The sequence below is a fragment of the Coniophora puteana genome (assembly GCF_000271625.1).
Source record: "Coniophora puteana RWD-64-598 SS2 unplaced genomic scaffold CONPUscaffold_11, whole genome shotgun sequence".
NCBI lineage: Eukaryota > Fungi > Basidiomycota > Agaricomycetes > Boletales > Coniophoraceae > Coniophora > Coniophora puteana.
The window spans coordinates 277,654-293,000 of NW_006913063.1; the positions used below are offsets into that span (position 1 = coordinate 277,654).

A 15,347-nucleotide genomic window follows, 5' to 3' on the forward strand; every position below is an offset into this window, starting at 1 on the left:
CAAATATTGGAGTTTCCAGCGCGAAGCCCGTCGGGGCGCGCGCCCCTGCTCAAAATGTTGCACCTCGGGCCTTGGACTGCGGCAGGTGCGGGATGGACGTTGAGCGAGGAGGAAAAGACATGAAGCTGGACGTGAGTACTTTCCTCGCTGTCTGTGATTTTTTTGCTAACGCTTCCCAGTTACTCAAGCAACTAAAAACCGACCTAGGGCGGGTTGCAACAGCTCGTGGAGCTCATATGGAAATGCGAGAGCCGCAAACGTATACAGACGGACAGCATCCAGAAGGTCGCTGAGGTCGTGTTGCTCGCACGTGAAGTACCTCTTCGGTTCGCTTTCGAATGTATACTAGCGTACGTTGGAAACATTCTACTCCTTGATTCATTCCTGATTTCTAGTCTAGTCTAGCCCGCAAGATGCCGTGGCTCCGGCACCAGTCGATCAAGGACAACGTTCTGTTCGGGTACCCATATGACAAGGAGCGGCGCCATGCCGTCGCCGAGTGCTGTGGGCCCAAGCCGGATTTGGATATTTTGGAGGATGGGTACGCGATGGAGATTGGGGCGAGGGGTGTTAGTTTGAGTGGGGGGTGCAAAGGCTCGGTACGTTCATTCTCTTATCTCCGGTTCGAACTCGGTTGATCAAGCGGATAAACGAATAGTGTTGTTTTCACGATAACGGTATATGCGAGGACAAAGTATGCTCTTTCGGGTGATCCTTTGAGTGCGGTGGTAAGTTTACATAAATTAATTCGGTAGCTATGGGTTTATGCTAACACTGTGTTTCCCAATTTTTAGGACAGCCATACTGCTCGGTTCTTGTACGCAAAATTGTTCCCTGGATTGCTGCTGGCTCACCGCACTGTCGTGAGTATCCCGTTTTGCCATCATATAATTCTATAATATCTAACGTTGAGTTGATCTTGCCAGGAATACCTCGTTCGTATGCTGGATGGACGAGTTGATACCGAAGCGCCGTCAAGGAACTCCGCGTGCGTAAGGGATTTCAGACGAAATCGCTCAAGATTGCAGTGTAAGCTAAGGGAGAAACCTATCGTCGCTTTGGACGCCCCTATCGAGGCCGCCGAGCCTGTCGATGAAAACGCGCAGAAAGCTACCGAGGTCAAGAAACCCAGGAAGTTTGTCACGGACGAGCACCGCGAGGAGGGCGGGATTGAGTGGTCGATTTATATAGCATCCGTGAAGGCTTCGTCGTACTGGACGTGGTTCGGCCTTCCGATAATCGTCATCGCACAGTGCATTGGTTTCAGCGAGAGGCTGTGGACCAGTACATGGGGCTCAGCGTACGGTGCCATGGGTCAACTTGTACCATACACTCACCCGTCCATCGCGTTGGACGACAACGAGGCTGCGTACAGCGAATACCTTTTCCAGTCGCAACGTTATACCCAGAACACCTTCTACCACGTCCAATCCTCGTCAAGGGCCCTCCCGGACGTTTGCGAGTACCCCCTCTTCTATGTTAGAGTATACAGCTGTATCGGCCTCGCCTCGGCCCTTGTCAGCATCTCCTCCACCCTCGTCCAGTTCACCGGCTCGCTGCGCGCCTCGCGGCTTATGTTCCGGCAGCAGCTCGAGCGCGTCACGCGCGCGACGATACGGTGGCACGATGTAACACCGACCAGGCGGATGCTCAAGCAAGGACATCAAGACGATTGACAACCTAGCCGGGTCGCGTTCCACGGTGAACTCGTCGCTTGCGATGTTCGCGGCGGCGATTGCCACCGTTACGGTGTTTTCCCCACTGTTCCTCGACCTCGCCGCGAACCCTGAATATGTGTTTCATCGCTCACGATTGGGTATTTGAGCACGAGGATGGGTTTGAAAACGAAGAGCAACCCAAGGAGTCAGGTGTTCTCTGGGTTTGGGCAGCTTTTGGAGGGTATCGTTACGGTTCGTTACGGTTCGTTACGGTTTGTGCCTTCTCGGCCGAAGGGCAGTTTTTGGATGGTTTGCATGGGAAGCTGGATGTTACGATCAAGGTTAGTTTCTTTCCGTGCTCGATGATGTGCTTATACTAACAGTGATCCATTTGTAGATGTGGTACATGTTCTGGATGTCGAACTGCTGGCTGCTGCTCAACTTCGACATTCTTGGTGGCCAAGCGGTTCTGATTACGATGTCCTTCGCCTTTGTGGACTCCGGCATCGCTAGTGTCTGCATCAAGAACGCGATGACGTTCGCCATCAGCGTGTACTAGGCGTGTCGGTTTTGGACGGCGCTTGAGCTCGATCTCAAATGAGCTTTCCGTTTCTTCTCCGTACAAAATCATAGCTAACTAATATATTATTAGCTCTGTCGAGCATCTGGTCGAGCATCTTGACCTCCCTCAAGAATCGCCCCCCGTCGTCGAATCAAACCGTCCCTACTGAGCCTCGAGCACAGGCTCGGCTGACCTCATCTCGGTCGAGAACCTCGTCATCAAATATGCACCGGAGCTGCCGTCCGTGCTCCGCAACGTCTTGTTTACGCTGAAGCCGAGGGAGCTAAATGGGCTGCTCGGTTGTATTGGTACGTGCATCTGAAAAAAAAACTTCGGGTAATTCGTGATTAATCGCTTTTCAGGGGTTGGCAAGTTGATGCTTGCGAATGAGAATGAGTCTGGTTAACCCAGCTATGGTTGAAACTGTATTAGTGCTCGTCGGTTGGCTGCTTCCCCGCCGGGTTTCTTTACCTATTTTCATCCATCGCCTAATAGGCTCTTGTTCCCCACCTAGTCGCTACTATGTTCAAGACGCCCCCGACGCCAAAAAACACTTCATTGGTTTCAGAAATCTGGGATAGCAGCGGTAATTCAAGAATAAAGAGGCGCGGCGCCATGCAAGGGGGGTTTTCAGGGATCCAGGGCACGATCCTATTGCCAGCGGACTAACATCCTCGTCAGTTTCCGTGGTTGGGGTTACAAGTATATACGATGCGGCGAAGTTAAAGGGTAGGCAGCCTTCTTTCAACGATGATGCCAACAAACCGTCCGCTAACATCTACCCCTCTGCTGCTCAGTGTACTTTATCGCACTTGCTCGAGGAATGAAAATGAATTAAGATTTTAAAAAAACACTAGAATCTCGATGTACTCCCTAGCGACACGGCGAAGTGTAGTTGTATGTGGAGTATATGGATTGCTGGAAAATCGGCTTTGAGGCGTAGTGAATGATATTAAGGCGTTAGCTGAGAAAGGTATCCTGCGTTTCAAGGGAGCGCATGCTATCATAAGAGAGGTGGAAGGATGGATTCATTGTACGGACGCGGAGAGTAATCCAAGATTTTAATACGCAGACATGGCTACCTTGCCGAACGTCCCCAGGAGCCACAAGTCGGAGAAATTCCGCAGCGGCTTTGTCTGTGGGCGTTTATCAATAGGGTATGATCATGTCCAAAACGGGCGCTTATGGACCGCATGTCAACGTCGTTGGGTGCAAACTGGATGTGCCATCTGCAGAGGCCTGCATAGCTACTGAGCCACGACTGTCTGAGAGAGAATTAACACTTATCACTCACAAGACTCCTCCACATGCCACGCATCAGCAACCACACTCAGCCTCTCGCCTTTCAGGCAGCTAATGTCAACCATAGCTGGATGGATGTCATGTGGCAGAACAACGCGAAGGGAGTGTGAGTAGATGTTGGATGTAACCGACATCACGGGGGCCTTTCCGGGGGATGGTAAACAACGCTCCCGGCTAATGAGCGATGGTGTCGATGGCCGGCCACATGGTAGATTACCGTCCGAAGGGCTGGAGCGGTGTGAACTGACGACGGATATGGTGATCAGCGGGGAGACCTGCTGTCCGTGGCACCGCTGACCAGAAGCCCACGCCACGGGGGTGGTGCTCTGAGTGACATCAACACCATCGGGGAATTCCGTAGAGGACGCGCAGGATAAAGTAAAAGCGACATCATTGAGAGTAGCAGAGTCTATGGGCTCCGGCGGGAGGCGTACATGATGTCGAGTCCTCTGGGGAGAAGGCGTTCGCAGAGGGGTGGTGATAGATTGTACTGGGGAGATGAGAATGGAAGCATTTTCAACGTCCTTATCGAGAGGGGTGAAATATGAAGTGACCATGGGCAGACGCGGTACGTCGCAAGGTTAACTGCAGAAAGGATTGTTGAGATGGAGGAAGGCGTGCCCCGGAGGATTTTAACACTGGGAAACATATCCCATAATAAGCTTGTGAGCCGCGTCAGCATATTTATATACGTCCGGCCATTGTCAGAGGATACACCGGAACGAGCGGACCGCCGAGCTTGCCAAAACGTCGATCAACAGAAATATGGGAAACAGCTCAGGTAATGTGGATAGCGTTTAACATTTAGTATAGCTAGGGGCAAGCTAGGGGGCAGGTCGTAATCTAATAGTTCAGATAAAGTATTCCCCAAATGGATTCCTGTGGGCTTCACTTTCCGTCGAGGACTCTTCCGCCTCACCTGCATCATGCAACAGCTTCAAAATAACTCCCCTCAAGTGAAACTCCTGTATCGGGGGCGAACGCAGTACAGTGCGGCAGAATGGGCACTTGTATTCCGGTTTGACTTGTCTTGCATTACCTCCATTGCTGGAAGTATCCTCGTTGCCTCCCTGCCTTTGTTGATTAGTTTCTTGTTCATAACGAGAAATGATATGGCGCGCTTCCATAGACAGGGTAGGCATAGGATGATTCGTGACCTGAGGATGGCGGAGGAGGGCAACGACCTCATTGGGGATGTTTGCAAATGAAGGTGTCAAATTTGAAGCGTGTACATTGTAGTGAGGGTGGGAGTCAATATTGAATCGGGTGAGCGTATCGTCGAACCCTTTGATAATGCATGACCGGCAGAGTGTATGGCCGCAGTCAGGTAGCCTGAGGAGGTTAACGAATCAGAATGGACCAAATCTGGAGACAATGAGAATATACAAGTATGGAGACTGCATATTTCCAGTACAAATTTTGCAGGATACAAATTCGTCGAGATCGTCGCGAGACTATCATATGTGAGCAAAAAGTTATATATCTGGTTAAGACAACATCAATCAATACTTACAATGGCGACAGAGCTTGAAAGGTGAATGTTCATATCCTGAATATGCGCTTTCAACATGCGATTTTCCTAGAATTTAATGAGCTCAGGTTGTGGTCAATGTTCCTGATTACCGAATGACCTCTTGCATTCTGGCAGCCGTGTCCTCCAGTTCGAAAGCTTGATTGACAGCGCCTGCGATGTTGCGATTCATGTCCTCTACTTGTGTTCTTAACGTGCGGTTTTCCTGGATATGGATGAGATATGAGCATTTTACTAGGTGTTTAGCGCTCACCTCTTCTAGTGTGGCTACGGTCTGTTCAAGATCTGTGCCTTGCCCGCTGGTACCTCCCATTGCATCGCAAGTTTCCTCGTCATCTGATGCGATCTCTAATATGATATCTTTCGAGGGAGTAGGACCTTTCTTCTTTGGGTTTGCTCTCCCGTCCCGAAGTTTAGCACTGGATGCCAATAATGACGCGGTAGCGGCCCCGTCTTCATCATCAGAAATGACTATCACTTGCGGCGGGATGTGGCGCGACGATGAGGTGGTGGTATATGGCGATGATCCTGAGCGTAGAGCGAAAGTTTGCCTACTGGCCGGCATTTGGTAAGGCAGTGATCTTTGGGTCGAAGGTTTTCTCAGAGGTCCCGCGTGGTAACAAGAGTATGAGAAAATCATCGCATATACAGCGCGGAAACCGATCATGATGATCGCGACCGACTTATAAAACTTGCATTATTGTCCCATTATATGTGCCATTACCATTTCATGGCCTTTTTCGATAGCCAGCATGCGATTAATATGCAGCAGATGAAGCTAACCTTTGGTATTTCCTTTCTCAAGCTGGCTATCGACAGTTAATGTTGCTTCGGGTCTGGTTCGTGGTTTTTGCGGGCACGCCGGTGGACCAGCGATGGATCTATAGCGTATGATTAAGTGCTCCCATATTTTCCCAGGTCTGTGGGCCAGGCGGTTGAAACTTGAGCGGGCCGGAGGAATCGGAGGGCGTCTGACTTGGGTGCTCCTTTACTCGGTGTTTCTCAGCTTCACAGATGGTCTTACAGTATTCAGTCAAATTCGAGCTGGATTATCACCAAGGGCGCATATACTGCCTTGCTTTTCATCCCTTTCTTGATTTCCTTGCTTCTGGTGGTGCGGATTGTACCGTTTGTATCTGGGACTGTCGCACAGGGCATTTGCGATGGAAATTTGTTGGAGAGACGCCGGTATTATCGCTCTCATGGACTCAAACTGATGGTACCGTTCACTGCGGATTCGCGGACGGATTCATCATCAGTATTAGTCTCGATTTATCTGCCCAGGTGTGCTCTCTGTCATACGCCGAGATTGTTACCAGCACTGAAGCCAAACATGATTTATCCAGCAACTTCGTGTTGACGGTCTTCTAGCACATACAATTCCAGTGGAGTATGTTGCCGCACATCCTTCGGGATGTTGGTTGGCGACTGGTGCAAGAAGCGAGGTCTACATATGGTCTAAAAGAAATTCTCCTGGTATGCTAAGCGTGTTAGTGTTACCCTGATCATGCTCATCTCTCAGCGTTGTGTGCCTCGAGATCGGTGGAGCAACAGAATCGCGCTACGCTTACCATCCCGCATCCCGCCCCACAACCTTGATGTAATTGTCACGTCACTAAACTGGTGGCTGTTCCCGACAAGTTCTTCGAGCCCGCGTTCGCCAGAAAAATCGCTCAGCGTCTCGGTCAATGGCCATGCACCGTCTCATCTGATCGTGTCTTATCTTGTCCATGGAATAGTGTACGTTGATGATCCAGCTGTATGGCTTCATACTGACCGACATGTTCAGCTGCTGGGATGTTCAGACTCAGGACGTAACCTGGGTCATGAATTTGAACGGATATGCGTAAGTGATCAAATGGAATCAAGTCACCCGGCTGTCTCTCACATTCATCCGGAAGAAGCGCCTCAGCAGCTCTGTCCGCTAGCGGTCGCCTTCTCGCAGTAAACAATTATCGCAGTGGATTTGACATATATGAAGTCCCGTCCAACGCATCTATCATTTCGATCCCTCAAGAGCGATTGGAAGAGCCATCATCTGTGTTATTCATACACGAGGACGAGGCTTTGCTAATCGGCCAACGACCTGACAGCGCTTCGATTTGGGATGTTCACACAGGTACTGGAATACAGCCCTTGGTGGATCAACGTGAGTTCCTATCCACTTAGAATCCAATCGTCATTCGTTTCGAACTGAAAGGATGTCGTAGCAGGAACAGGCATGTCCGCTCCACTGTGTTCAATAGCTGTCGGTATCATTCCTTCTTTATCCTAGCACAAACTCTCAATCGTCCTCAGGGAAGAATTGTGGCCTGCGACGTCTTGCAGATCGCTGTTGGAAGCGATAGAACTTTGATGCTTTGGGAGACAGTGGAGCTCGTTTCATAGCGTAGAGTGAATCATGCGTCTATCATCTATCCTGGCCATAATCTTTGAATAGTGTCCTCAGGTGTCTATTCCATGATGGCGGGTCATTTTAGAAGCAGTATGCGTATGTAATACCGAGTACCGTGCAAATCGTCTAATGTTTCATTTTCCTCTGATACTTCTTTGATATCCACTTCGGGATTCCGTCGCTGCTGATGACAAAAATACGCGATTTAGAGTTTCCCGGCTTCTCTTCGTCTCCAAGGCGAAGATTGGCCCACACGAGGCGGCCATTCTCGACGGTCCTTCTCCAGGCTTGACAAACTTTCCCATTGGCCTGGTCCTTGCGAAGGTATAGGATTCCCCTGGGAACATCGACGTTTGCTGGGATCGGCGGAGGGGAATCAAATTTGCCTAATGATTCATACCAACGAATTGTTGTTCTGCTTCTGGTCACTGTATGGGAGTGCAACTTCTCATATAATGACTCGACGGATGTTCCCTATTTAATGTAAAGTTGAGCGTTTGAACGAAGGACGTAATTTGACGGCGTACTGGCATTGGGTGAGGAGGCTGAGAATGGCCATGTCCATCCTCTACGAGCTCATGATTGCATGCTGAGTGTTTGCCAACACGCAGTTGAGATTTTCTGCAGCACAATCGTCTAAATAATCATGAAGCTGTGGCGTCGTAAAAAGGCTTACTCGTGCAGGAGCGAAGGCGGACTTAGCATAGGTATGCTTCTTTACTCAGGTATACACTGGTTTATAACAAGAGTGGACGTACTGAGGGGTGATAACAATGTCGGATTTCGCAAGTACATTCCTGCAAGTATTGATCAAAATGGAGGTTAAGACTAGTTTTTGCTCTTACTTATTGAAGACTGGGTGACTTGTAGCACTAAAATATATCGATTTACATCAGATCGCCATAGTCATGTAAGTACTGACCCAAGCCGCCCAGAATTATGCACTTCAAGCTGAGAGACATCTCTGCTTTCTTCTTCTTTAGGTCTAACACGGATGCCCACAGAGAGACCACGTACGTTGTGGATAGAAGTCGCGGAAATCGCCGAGAGGCAGAAGGTATTTCATGTCTTATCCCAGTTACTTGCGATGGTAGGGGTAAAGCGGCTGCGACTACGCTTCCATCCTCTGAGGAAGGAATAGTTAACGTAAATCGAAGGTCCCCGGGATGGTGTTGAGTGAACATAGACATGGTCGAAGAAAACTGCCTTGTGAAGGCAATCTGAGGATTTCGCGGTGGCGGACCCCGCCGCGGGACGCTTACGTAAGCCAAATACCCCTATCTTGTCTGAAAACCCTTAAGTTGGGCAATACGTCTTGCTTCCCAAGCCTCCGTACGCAAACTGCGGCAGTGCCTTTTCCTCCGTAAAAATGTGTCATCTCTGGACCTGACTGTCGGCGGCACATCAGCAAGATATATGAGTCGGACTTTGCACTCGAAAGGTGGGTTGAAGTCTTATTCTATGCGCTTGATGCTCATTACTACTCATATGTACTCCGTACTTGATTAGGTTAAAAGATTAATCGGCATTGATGTAGCTTGTATGCCCTTTCGGGGCGCCGCTACATTGATCCCCGAGCAAACTCTGTGATCTGGACGGCATCGAGCATGTACGTACGACGTCGATGTTCTTTCTACGCCGCTCTTGAACTTGAATAGATCAACATGGCATTGTGCGTCCCCTATCCCAAATTATATCCCTGAATCATCCTGATAACCTTCCAGGGGTATTTTGCTCGCGTAAATAAAGTCGATCTCAATGGTTATTACGCTGAGGCAAGTGAATGGTTATTACGTTGCTCAAGGCAACCCCGCATGCACTAGAACAAGCCGCTGACCTTGATGAACGACGCAAAACATAGGCACGCGTACTGCAGCCCCGGATTACACGTGACGCGTGAAGCTTCACATGGCCCCCTCTTCGCTAGACTCAGAGTCGACGCGTCCGTAAGCGCCTAGCGCTCGCAGCAAAGCCCCGCAGAAGTGACGGCACTTCTGTTGCTCGACCCGCCCTATCACTTTGATTGGGCTCGTGAGGGTAATGGTTCTGCCTGGTGCACCCCAAGGCGGGCGTCCCAAGAAGCCTAGCGATACTTTGCAGGATGGATGATGTGCGGCGCGCATGGAACGATTGAGCCAATGAGAGCGCATGAGCCTGCGGTCGCTTGCATGCCTTAGGGGAAAGAACTAGGTGCCTTCGACAGTTACCGTGATGGGGTATGCAGTTAGATTGAAGATAACGGTTGGGTCAACTTCGAGGCTGGAGGTACAACTGTATTAACCAGCCAAATAGGGGGAAATAGAAATAAGTATGTACTCTAGTGGTTTGGTGAAAGTGTATATGTTTTGTTCATTTGTAGGTATAAGAGGTACTGGCAAAGCGAATTTGAAGTTGCGAATGGTATTGTGCACGTCACGGGCAGCGCACCTTAACGAGGTGGAAAATGCGTTCGTTGTACAGGAGCGAATGTGTTATGCAAGATGTCAAAGAAAAACCGTAGCGGCTTTTTTGGTCCGCATTGATCAAGAGGGTGTGGTCATGTCCGAAAGGGGCGATTATGGAAACCATGTCAACGTCGTTAGGTGCAAACTGAATCTGCCATCTGTAGTGGCCTGCGTAATCACTGAGTAACGACTAGCAGGCAGGTTAATGCATATTACTCACAGGACTGCTCAGCGTGCCACGCATCGGCAACTACACTCAGCCTCTCGCCTTTCAGGCAGCTGATATCAACCATAGCTGGATGAATATCACGCGGCAGGGCAACGCAAAGGGAGCGCGAGTACGTCCTAGAAGTGACCAACATCACGGGGACCTTTCCGATGGATGGTGAACAGCGCTCTCCGCTAGTGAGTAACGGTGTTGGCGGGCGACCGTATGATAGATTACGCTCGGAAGGGCTGAAGCAGTGCGGGCTGAGGGTGGATAAAGTAACCAATGGGGAGCCCTGCTGCCTGCGGCACCGCTGGTCTGAAGCTGATGCCACGGGAGCGATGCTATGAGCAAAATCAGCGCTGACGGGGTGTTTCGTAGAGGATGCGCAGTATAGAGCAAAGTCAACACCGTTGGAACTGGCAGGGTCTATGAGCGCCGGCGAGAGGCATGAGGTCGGGTTCCTTGGGAGGTACTGGGGAGATGAGAACGAAATTTTAAAGAATCTTCAGAGTTCGGGCCGAGAGGGGTGACACCGGTGAAACCTGAGGCCTGAGGCCCGAAGTGGCCGGCACGAGGCGTCGTTGACTCGACTGTACTTATGATTGGACGGGACTGTTTGGGCGTTCGGCGTAGGTGGCATTTGGGTGGCATCCCTTTGGAGGCGGGAGTTAGTTCCTATAATGAGCTGCGGACCCCGGAAACGTCCATTGGGGGCTCACCAGCTTTCACCAGCGGGGAATCGACGTCATTGATATTCGTCACCCATATGGTCCCTATCCCATCCTCCACCAATGTGAGGCGGGCACTTCCTAGTAGTTCTTATCGAACGAAACACATCCGGAGCTAGAGCTTATTTCGCCCCACACGCTCAACGGTCTATATGTTAGTAGTTCACTATTTTGTGTTACTCACGCACAACTCACACAGACCTAGAACGTGGTGGTGAGAGTTAGCCATACTGTGCTACACACAAGATGATTTGAGAGCTTGATTAAGAACACAAAATTGACGTTGCCCATAAGACGTATGTTGTAAATTCCAAAGGACAGTAAGTTACTTCTTTGCCTATCGTTAAAGGAGGGCCTACCCTCTCCTTCGCTCTCTGAGTAGCCCCACTGGCAGAACTCCCAAGGTCGTTCGAAAGCTCCCTTGCACTTCGCCCAAGATTTTATACAGTTCACTTAAGAGAACAAAGAGACAGTTTCCAAGGCACTGTCAGTGCCAGCCTTCTCGCTGATATCTCTGTTGAACGTTGAAGACGTTAATCCACTAGAGGATAAACAGGAGCACAACGACGTGCAACGGATTTTTCATCTAGGTGCCAAAATCAATACACCCGCTGATCCAGGGATGGCCGACAACCTGCATGTCAATGTAGATGTGTCCGAGGTCGAGGTAAGGCGGTATCTTATTTCGAGCAAGCTCTACAAGGGCTTTCTAGGTCAGTACGTGAATGTGGGGACGAGCTTGCTGATCTTCAAGAAACTACTACAGTAACCATTATACAGGTACCAGTCGTATATGTCTTGTATTCATAGCTGCAACTTTTAGCTTGATCTAGGTAGATCACAGCGACATGTGCACATATAACAATGGAAGAAGTAAATGACCATAAATACTGCAAGGCCTCGAAGGTTTATAAAGGATCCGCTGGACTCGTTTGCTCGAAACGAGCCATCAACTTGCTGAGCAGCGGATTCCTTTTTAAGAGGAAGAGGAAGGGCCGCTTCCAAGGTGTACTGTGAATAAATCAATGAATCTTCGATTGCATATCGAATTGACTTCCAGATCTATCAAACTTACCTCGCAATTCTTGCATATTTCCCTGGTTTTATCACTCTTCACAGCCTGATCCGCGATCAATTCGTGGTGTAATCGACTTTGATGAACAGACCTTTTCAGATGTAACATTCCTGGCAGGAAGCTTCTTCCTCGGCGTGAACTCCGGAGGAGGGTCACGAGTCTGGAGTCTGGTGCCTCCGGAGACTATTTCGTCAGTAGGAGGTTTCCCCTAAATAGCGAACCATAAGTGCAAGTTGATGGCGAGCAGCGAGAAAAAAGAACACGCACCCTGTTACGAGAAGGCTTATTCATGCTGGCCCCCTTGAAGCTCTTGCAGGCTTCGTTGTCGCTATCGTCGCTATCGTCGCTCTTTATAGCGTTAATAAGGTCTGAGAAGTCTTCGGCCGTAGATTGGTCAGAAAAAGTCTGATACCATGGGCTCAGCATTCAATGGGCTCAGAACATCACCGGACTAAATAACCTGACCTTATCTCCGTTGGAAACCGTGCCAAGTTGCCAGGCTATACGGACACTGTCCTGATCTTCTTTTCTTAGGTGTTCAAAGCCTTCAAGACTTTCGACTGATTTGAGAACCTTCTTGACGTTGCTGATGACATCAGATGTAGTACAACCCCAGTGACGCCACGAGCTATGTGAGAAATATCAGATATGCAGGGTTAACAGTACGTGGTGGGGCTCATACAATGCCTTCTTTCCTTCGGGAAGACTGTATTGAGAGCCTAGTCGTAGATCTCCTTTGGGAATGGGAGTGCCTGTACCTGCGTTAGAGGGTACAGCCCAAGTCTTGACGATGTACATTGCTTACCATGGCACGGCTGTGGACCTGCATTATATCACTGAGAATGTCGAACACTCGCTGAGACGATATCGGCATACCTTTACATTTAGACCTACCAGTAGATGCATAACCTATGCAGTAGTATCCCCTCTTCTGGTTCCCGCTGTTAGACATCTCGCGTTCGAGAGAATAAGGCTCAAAGGAACACGGTATATCCCGTGAAGGAGTACGATTTGGGGCCGGCGCAACCCGGGTTTTTCTGATCATATATATCAGTACTAATTCTATGTGGCTGTGCTGCTGCGATCGCCTTGTCATGAAGCTTTCAAGCTTCAAGGGTCGCCGTGAAACACGCCTTCGCCATACTCCGTGCAGACTTCGCAGACTTCAAGCGCATCTATACAAGATAGGTCACACAAGAGTTATCACAAATTTCCAATTTTGCTTCTACACAAAGTATACTGATAAAAGCGATAACGACGCGAGGAAATAAGAACTACAGTAGCGTTAAAATTCGTAGAAACAGCCGCGGTATGGCAAGGTACGTGCGTGCACCCCGCATGCGCAATTGCCGACCGGGACGTGTGCATGCGTACACAAAGATCAAGGAACGGATATCTAAACGACATAAGCTACGTCATAATTGATAGAAAACCAGATATCGACAGGGTACGCACGCGATACTTCTCAAAGGTGGCAAATCGAAAGAGTCAAACTTGTGGAACTTCCGCGGGGTAGTCCCTGACAAGTTGTTTTATGCGCGACCAGTCTGGTGCTACCGCTAGCCTCTTCTACACCTAAGAGCCAATATAGCATGCATTATATCATCCTCCGAGTTAATTTCGTACTCACCATCATCTTGGGTACACTCAAATGTTGGTACACGAGGAAGCACCGGTGTCTTCGGCCAGTAGGGTCCGCTCCGAAAGGGAACTGGTTACTGGATCACCCCCGCCCCCCCCCCCCCCCCCCATATTGGCGCGCGTATGCAGCGAGCGCCTCTCCGAACGTTGGGTAGCTCTCCTGAGAGCCAAAGGAGACACCTTCGACACGGCCTTGATGTCGAGGCTATATCATATCCCTGCCGGCATAGTATATACAAAACTGGCCAGTTATGAAACAAGCTAACCTCCTGCCCGCGACGAATGGCATAAAACTTGCGTGCATGCCCCCAAGCCACTTGAAGCTGCTTGGATGAGGTATAGGCGGCTCAAAAGTCGGATCAGGCTGCAGACGAGGTGGAGAAGGTGGAGCCTGGGAAGTCGGATGAACCGGTGGAGGATGCTGACGAAGGTCGGGAGACGGAGCGGTAGATGGACGAGTAACCGTGCACTCACATGTTGAGGCCTGAGGGACAGAGTCTTGCGATCGGCGAGGTCGAGCGCGAGGGGTAGATAGGACTGACTGGATAGGTGCTGGAGACGGAGATGCCGGACGTTGAGGTGAAGACGGAGCTATAGTATGTAATGACGGTGCGAGTCGAGGAGCGATGGGCTTGTGTAAATGTTGGCGAAACTGTTGTTGTTACAGTAGCCGTACGAGTGCGAACAGCTGTCGGCGTGGCAGGAAAAGGCCGAGGAGGGGATATACGGCCTGCGGAGGTAAGAAAAGTGACCAAATAGACGATATAGACTAATTACATACTAATCGAAGGCGTGCTCAACGGTACCGGTGACCCCGTTGCACTACTTTCTGATGTTTTCAAGCCAGCGCGATTGTGTATCTGGACCATCGCGATGTCGCAATATTAATCGAACTGGGAGATGGAAGCCAAAGCGAGGAGAACGTTATAATTAATATTCTAGCTATAGACTTGTGTGCGGTAAACTCCGATTATCGATCACGTGCATTGGGAAAGGGCTCCGGTTATTTCGGAGCAACCGTAGAAACCAAGCTTCATCATGTCGCATAGACAATCCCATCCACACAACATCGTCCAGCCGGCGCCTGAAAATATGCTCCCAGCCGTGTTAGGCTGAAACAACACTGGTACTCTACACGGAGTTTGGCGTTGGCGTGACCCCACTTTAGGTATCTGCCTGGTCCGAACAAACACATGAGAAAAAATAGTTTCCGCGTTGCACAAGTACTGCAACGCAATATATGCGCTGCCGACCGCGCTTCTGGGGGCTTCGGGCGACGACCGCGGGCGACCGCGCCGACATGGGGAAAGAAAGCATAACCTAGGAAAGGTTGTTTTCGAACTCCGACGCCATGCGCTTCATGTCTGCATCGCAGTGACAACAACCTTGTCACAATTAAAAACAAGTTTGGTTGCGCACCTTCCCATACTATTTCTTTCCCCTGCAGTGTTCCATCACGCCGCCCGATTTCGCCTCAACTCTAATCCGGCACGCATGAGCTTACTCCCTCTCTTTCAAAAGGACGCGTTCGTGAGTCGAGATAACGATCATGGTGAGGACATCAGAGGACAGGCGGTGACTGCTATTATTGCGGATGATGGGAGTGGGCATTGTAAGTAATTGATTCAGCAACCGGATTGGTATTACAATTTTGACACTTCTCTAGACAACCTAACGCTGAGGATGGAATCAGAAACGCTTTTACATGTTGTTATTTCTCCTGAGTTGCTTATACACGGGTTTCCCATGAAGGTAGGTCTACGAAATACGGCAGTTTGAATCATATTACTGAATATTAGT

The 15,347-nt window shown here is 49.8% G+C and overlaps 6 protein-coding genes across 6 annotated transcripts; 1 reads left to right on the forward strand and 5 right to left on the reverse strand.

The window, feature by feature from the left end:
- Positions 1-73: 73 nt before the first annotated feature.
- On the forward strand, positions 74-2,529 carry CONPUDRAFT_167718 (uncharacterized protein). Its single transcript, XM_007773785.1, has 8 exons — positions 74-85; positions 208-350; positions 401-599; positions 795-863; positions 927-1,628; positions 1,669-1,794; positions 1,826-1,999; positions 2,056-2,529. The coding sequence occupies exons 3-8, from the start codon at positions 414-416 to the stop codon at positions 2,215-2,217; spliced, it is 1,419 nt and encodes a 472-aa protein (XP_007771975.1). The 5' UTR covers positions 74-85; positions 208-350; positions 401-413; the 3' UTR covers positions 2,218-2,529.
- A 769-nt stretch (positions 2,530-3,298) lies between these two features.
- CONPUDRAFT_62036 (uncharacterized protein) lies at positions 3,299-3,656 on the reverse strand (the record flags this gene model as incomplete). Its single annotated transcript, XM_007773615.1, has 2 exons — positions 3,299-3,467; positions 3,511-3,656. The coding sequence occupies 2 exons, from the start codon at positions 3,654-3,656 to the stop codon at positions 3,299-3,301; spliced, it is 315 nt and encodes a 104-aa protein (XP_007771805.1).
- A 1,485-nt stretch (positions 3,657-5,141) lies between these two features.
- On the reverse strand, positions 5,142-5,720 carry CONPUDRAFT_75418 (uncharacterized protein; the record flags this gene model as incomplete). The annotated part of the gene is made up of 2 exons (XM_007773655.1): positions 5,142-5,258; positions 5,307-5,720. The coding sequence occupies 2 exons, from the start codon at positions 5,718-5,720 to the stop codon at positions 5,142-5,144; spliced, it is 531 nt and encodes a 176-aa protein (XP_007771845.1).
- A 1,854-nt stretch (positions 5,721-7,574) lies between these two features.
- On the reverse strand, positions 7,575-8,638 carry CONPUDRAFT_75419 (uncharacterized protein; the record flags this gene model as incomplete). Its single annotated transcript, XM_007773656.1, has 6 exons — positions 7,575-7,922; positions 7,976-8,069; positions 8,207-8,245; positions 8,294-8,320; positions 8,371-8,433; positions 8,466-8,638. The coding sequence occupies 6 exons, from the start codon at positions 8,636-8,638 to the stop codon at positions 7,575-7,577; spliced, it is 744 nt and encodes a 247-aa protein (XP_007771846.1).
- A 1,222-nt stretch (positions 8,639-9,860) lies between these two features.
- On the reverse strand, positions 9,861-10,254 carry CONPUDRAFT_62045 (uncharacterized protein; the record flags this gene model as incomplete). Its single annotated transcript, XM_007773618.1, has 2 exons — positions 9,861-10,060; positions 10,113-10,254. 2 exons carry the CDS (start codon positions 10,252-10,254, stop codon positions 9,861-9,863), a joined length of 342 nt encoding a protein of 113 aa, XP_007771808.1.
- A 1,163-nt stretch (positions 10,255-11,417) lies between these two features.
- CONPUDRAFT_156776 (zf-PARP-domain-containing protein) lies at positions 11,418-12,858 on the reverse strand (the record flags this gene model as incomplete). Its single annotated transcript, XM_007773786.1, has 7 exons — positions 11,418-11,540; positions 11,998-12,114; positions 12,174-12,311; positions 12,372-12,534; positions 12,589-12,658; positions 12,712-12,729; positions 12,783-12,858. The coding sequence occupies 7 exons, from the start codon at positions 12,856-12,858 to the stop codon at positions 11,418-11,420; spliced, it is 705 nt and encodes a 234-aa protein (XP_007771976.1).
- Positions 12,859-15,347: the final 2,489 nt, after the last annotated feature.

Bases quoted from the DNA above. Each gene is read 5' to 3' on its own strand.
- CONPUDRAFT_167718 (XM_007773785.1), top strand. From the start codon at position 414: ATGCCGTGGCTCCGGCACCAGTCGATCAAGGACAACGTTCTGTTCGGG. The intron at 1,795-1,825 runs GTGTTTCATCGC...TGGGTATTTGAG, and splicing joins TCGCCGCGAACCCTGAATAT to CACGAGGATGGGTTTGAAAA. The intron at 2,000-2,055 runs GTTAGTTTCTTT...ATCCATTTGTAG, and splicing joins AGCTGGATGTTACGATCAAG to ATGTGGTACATGTTCTGGAT.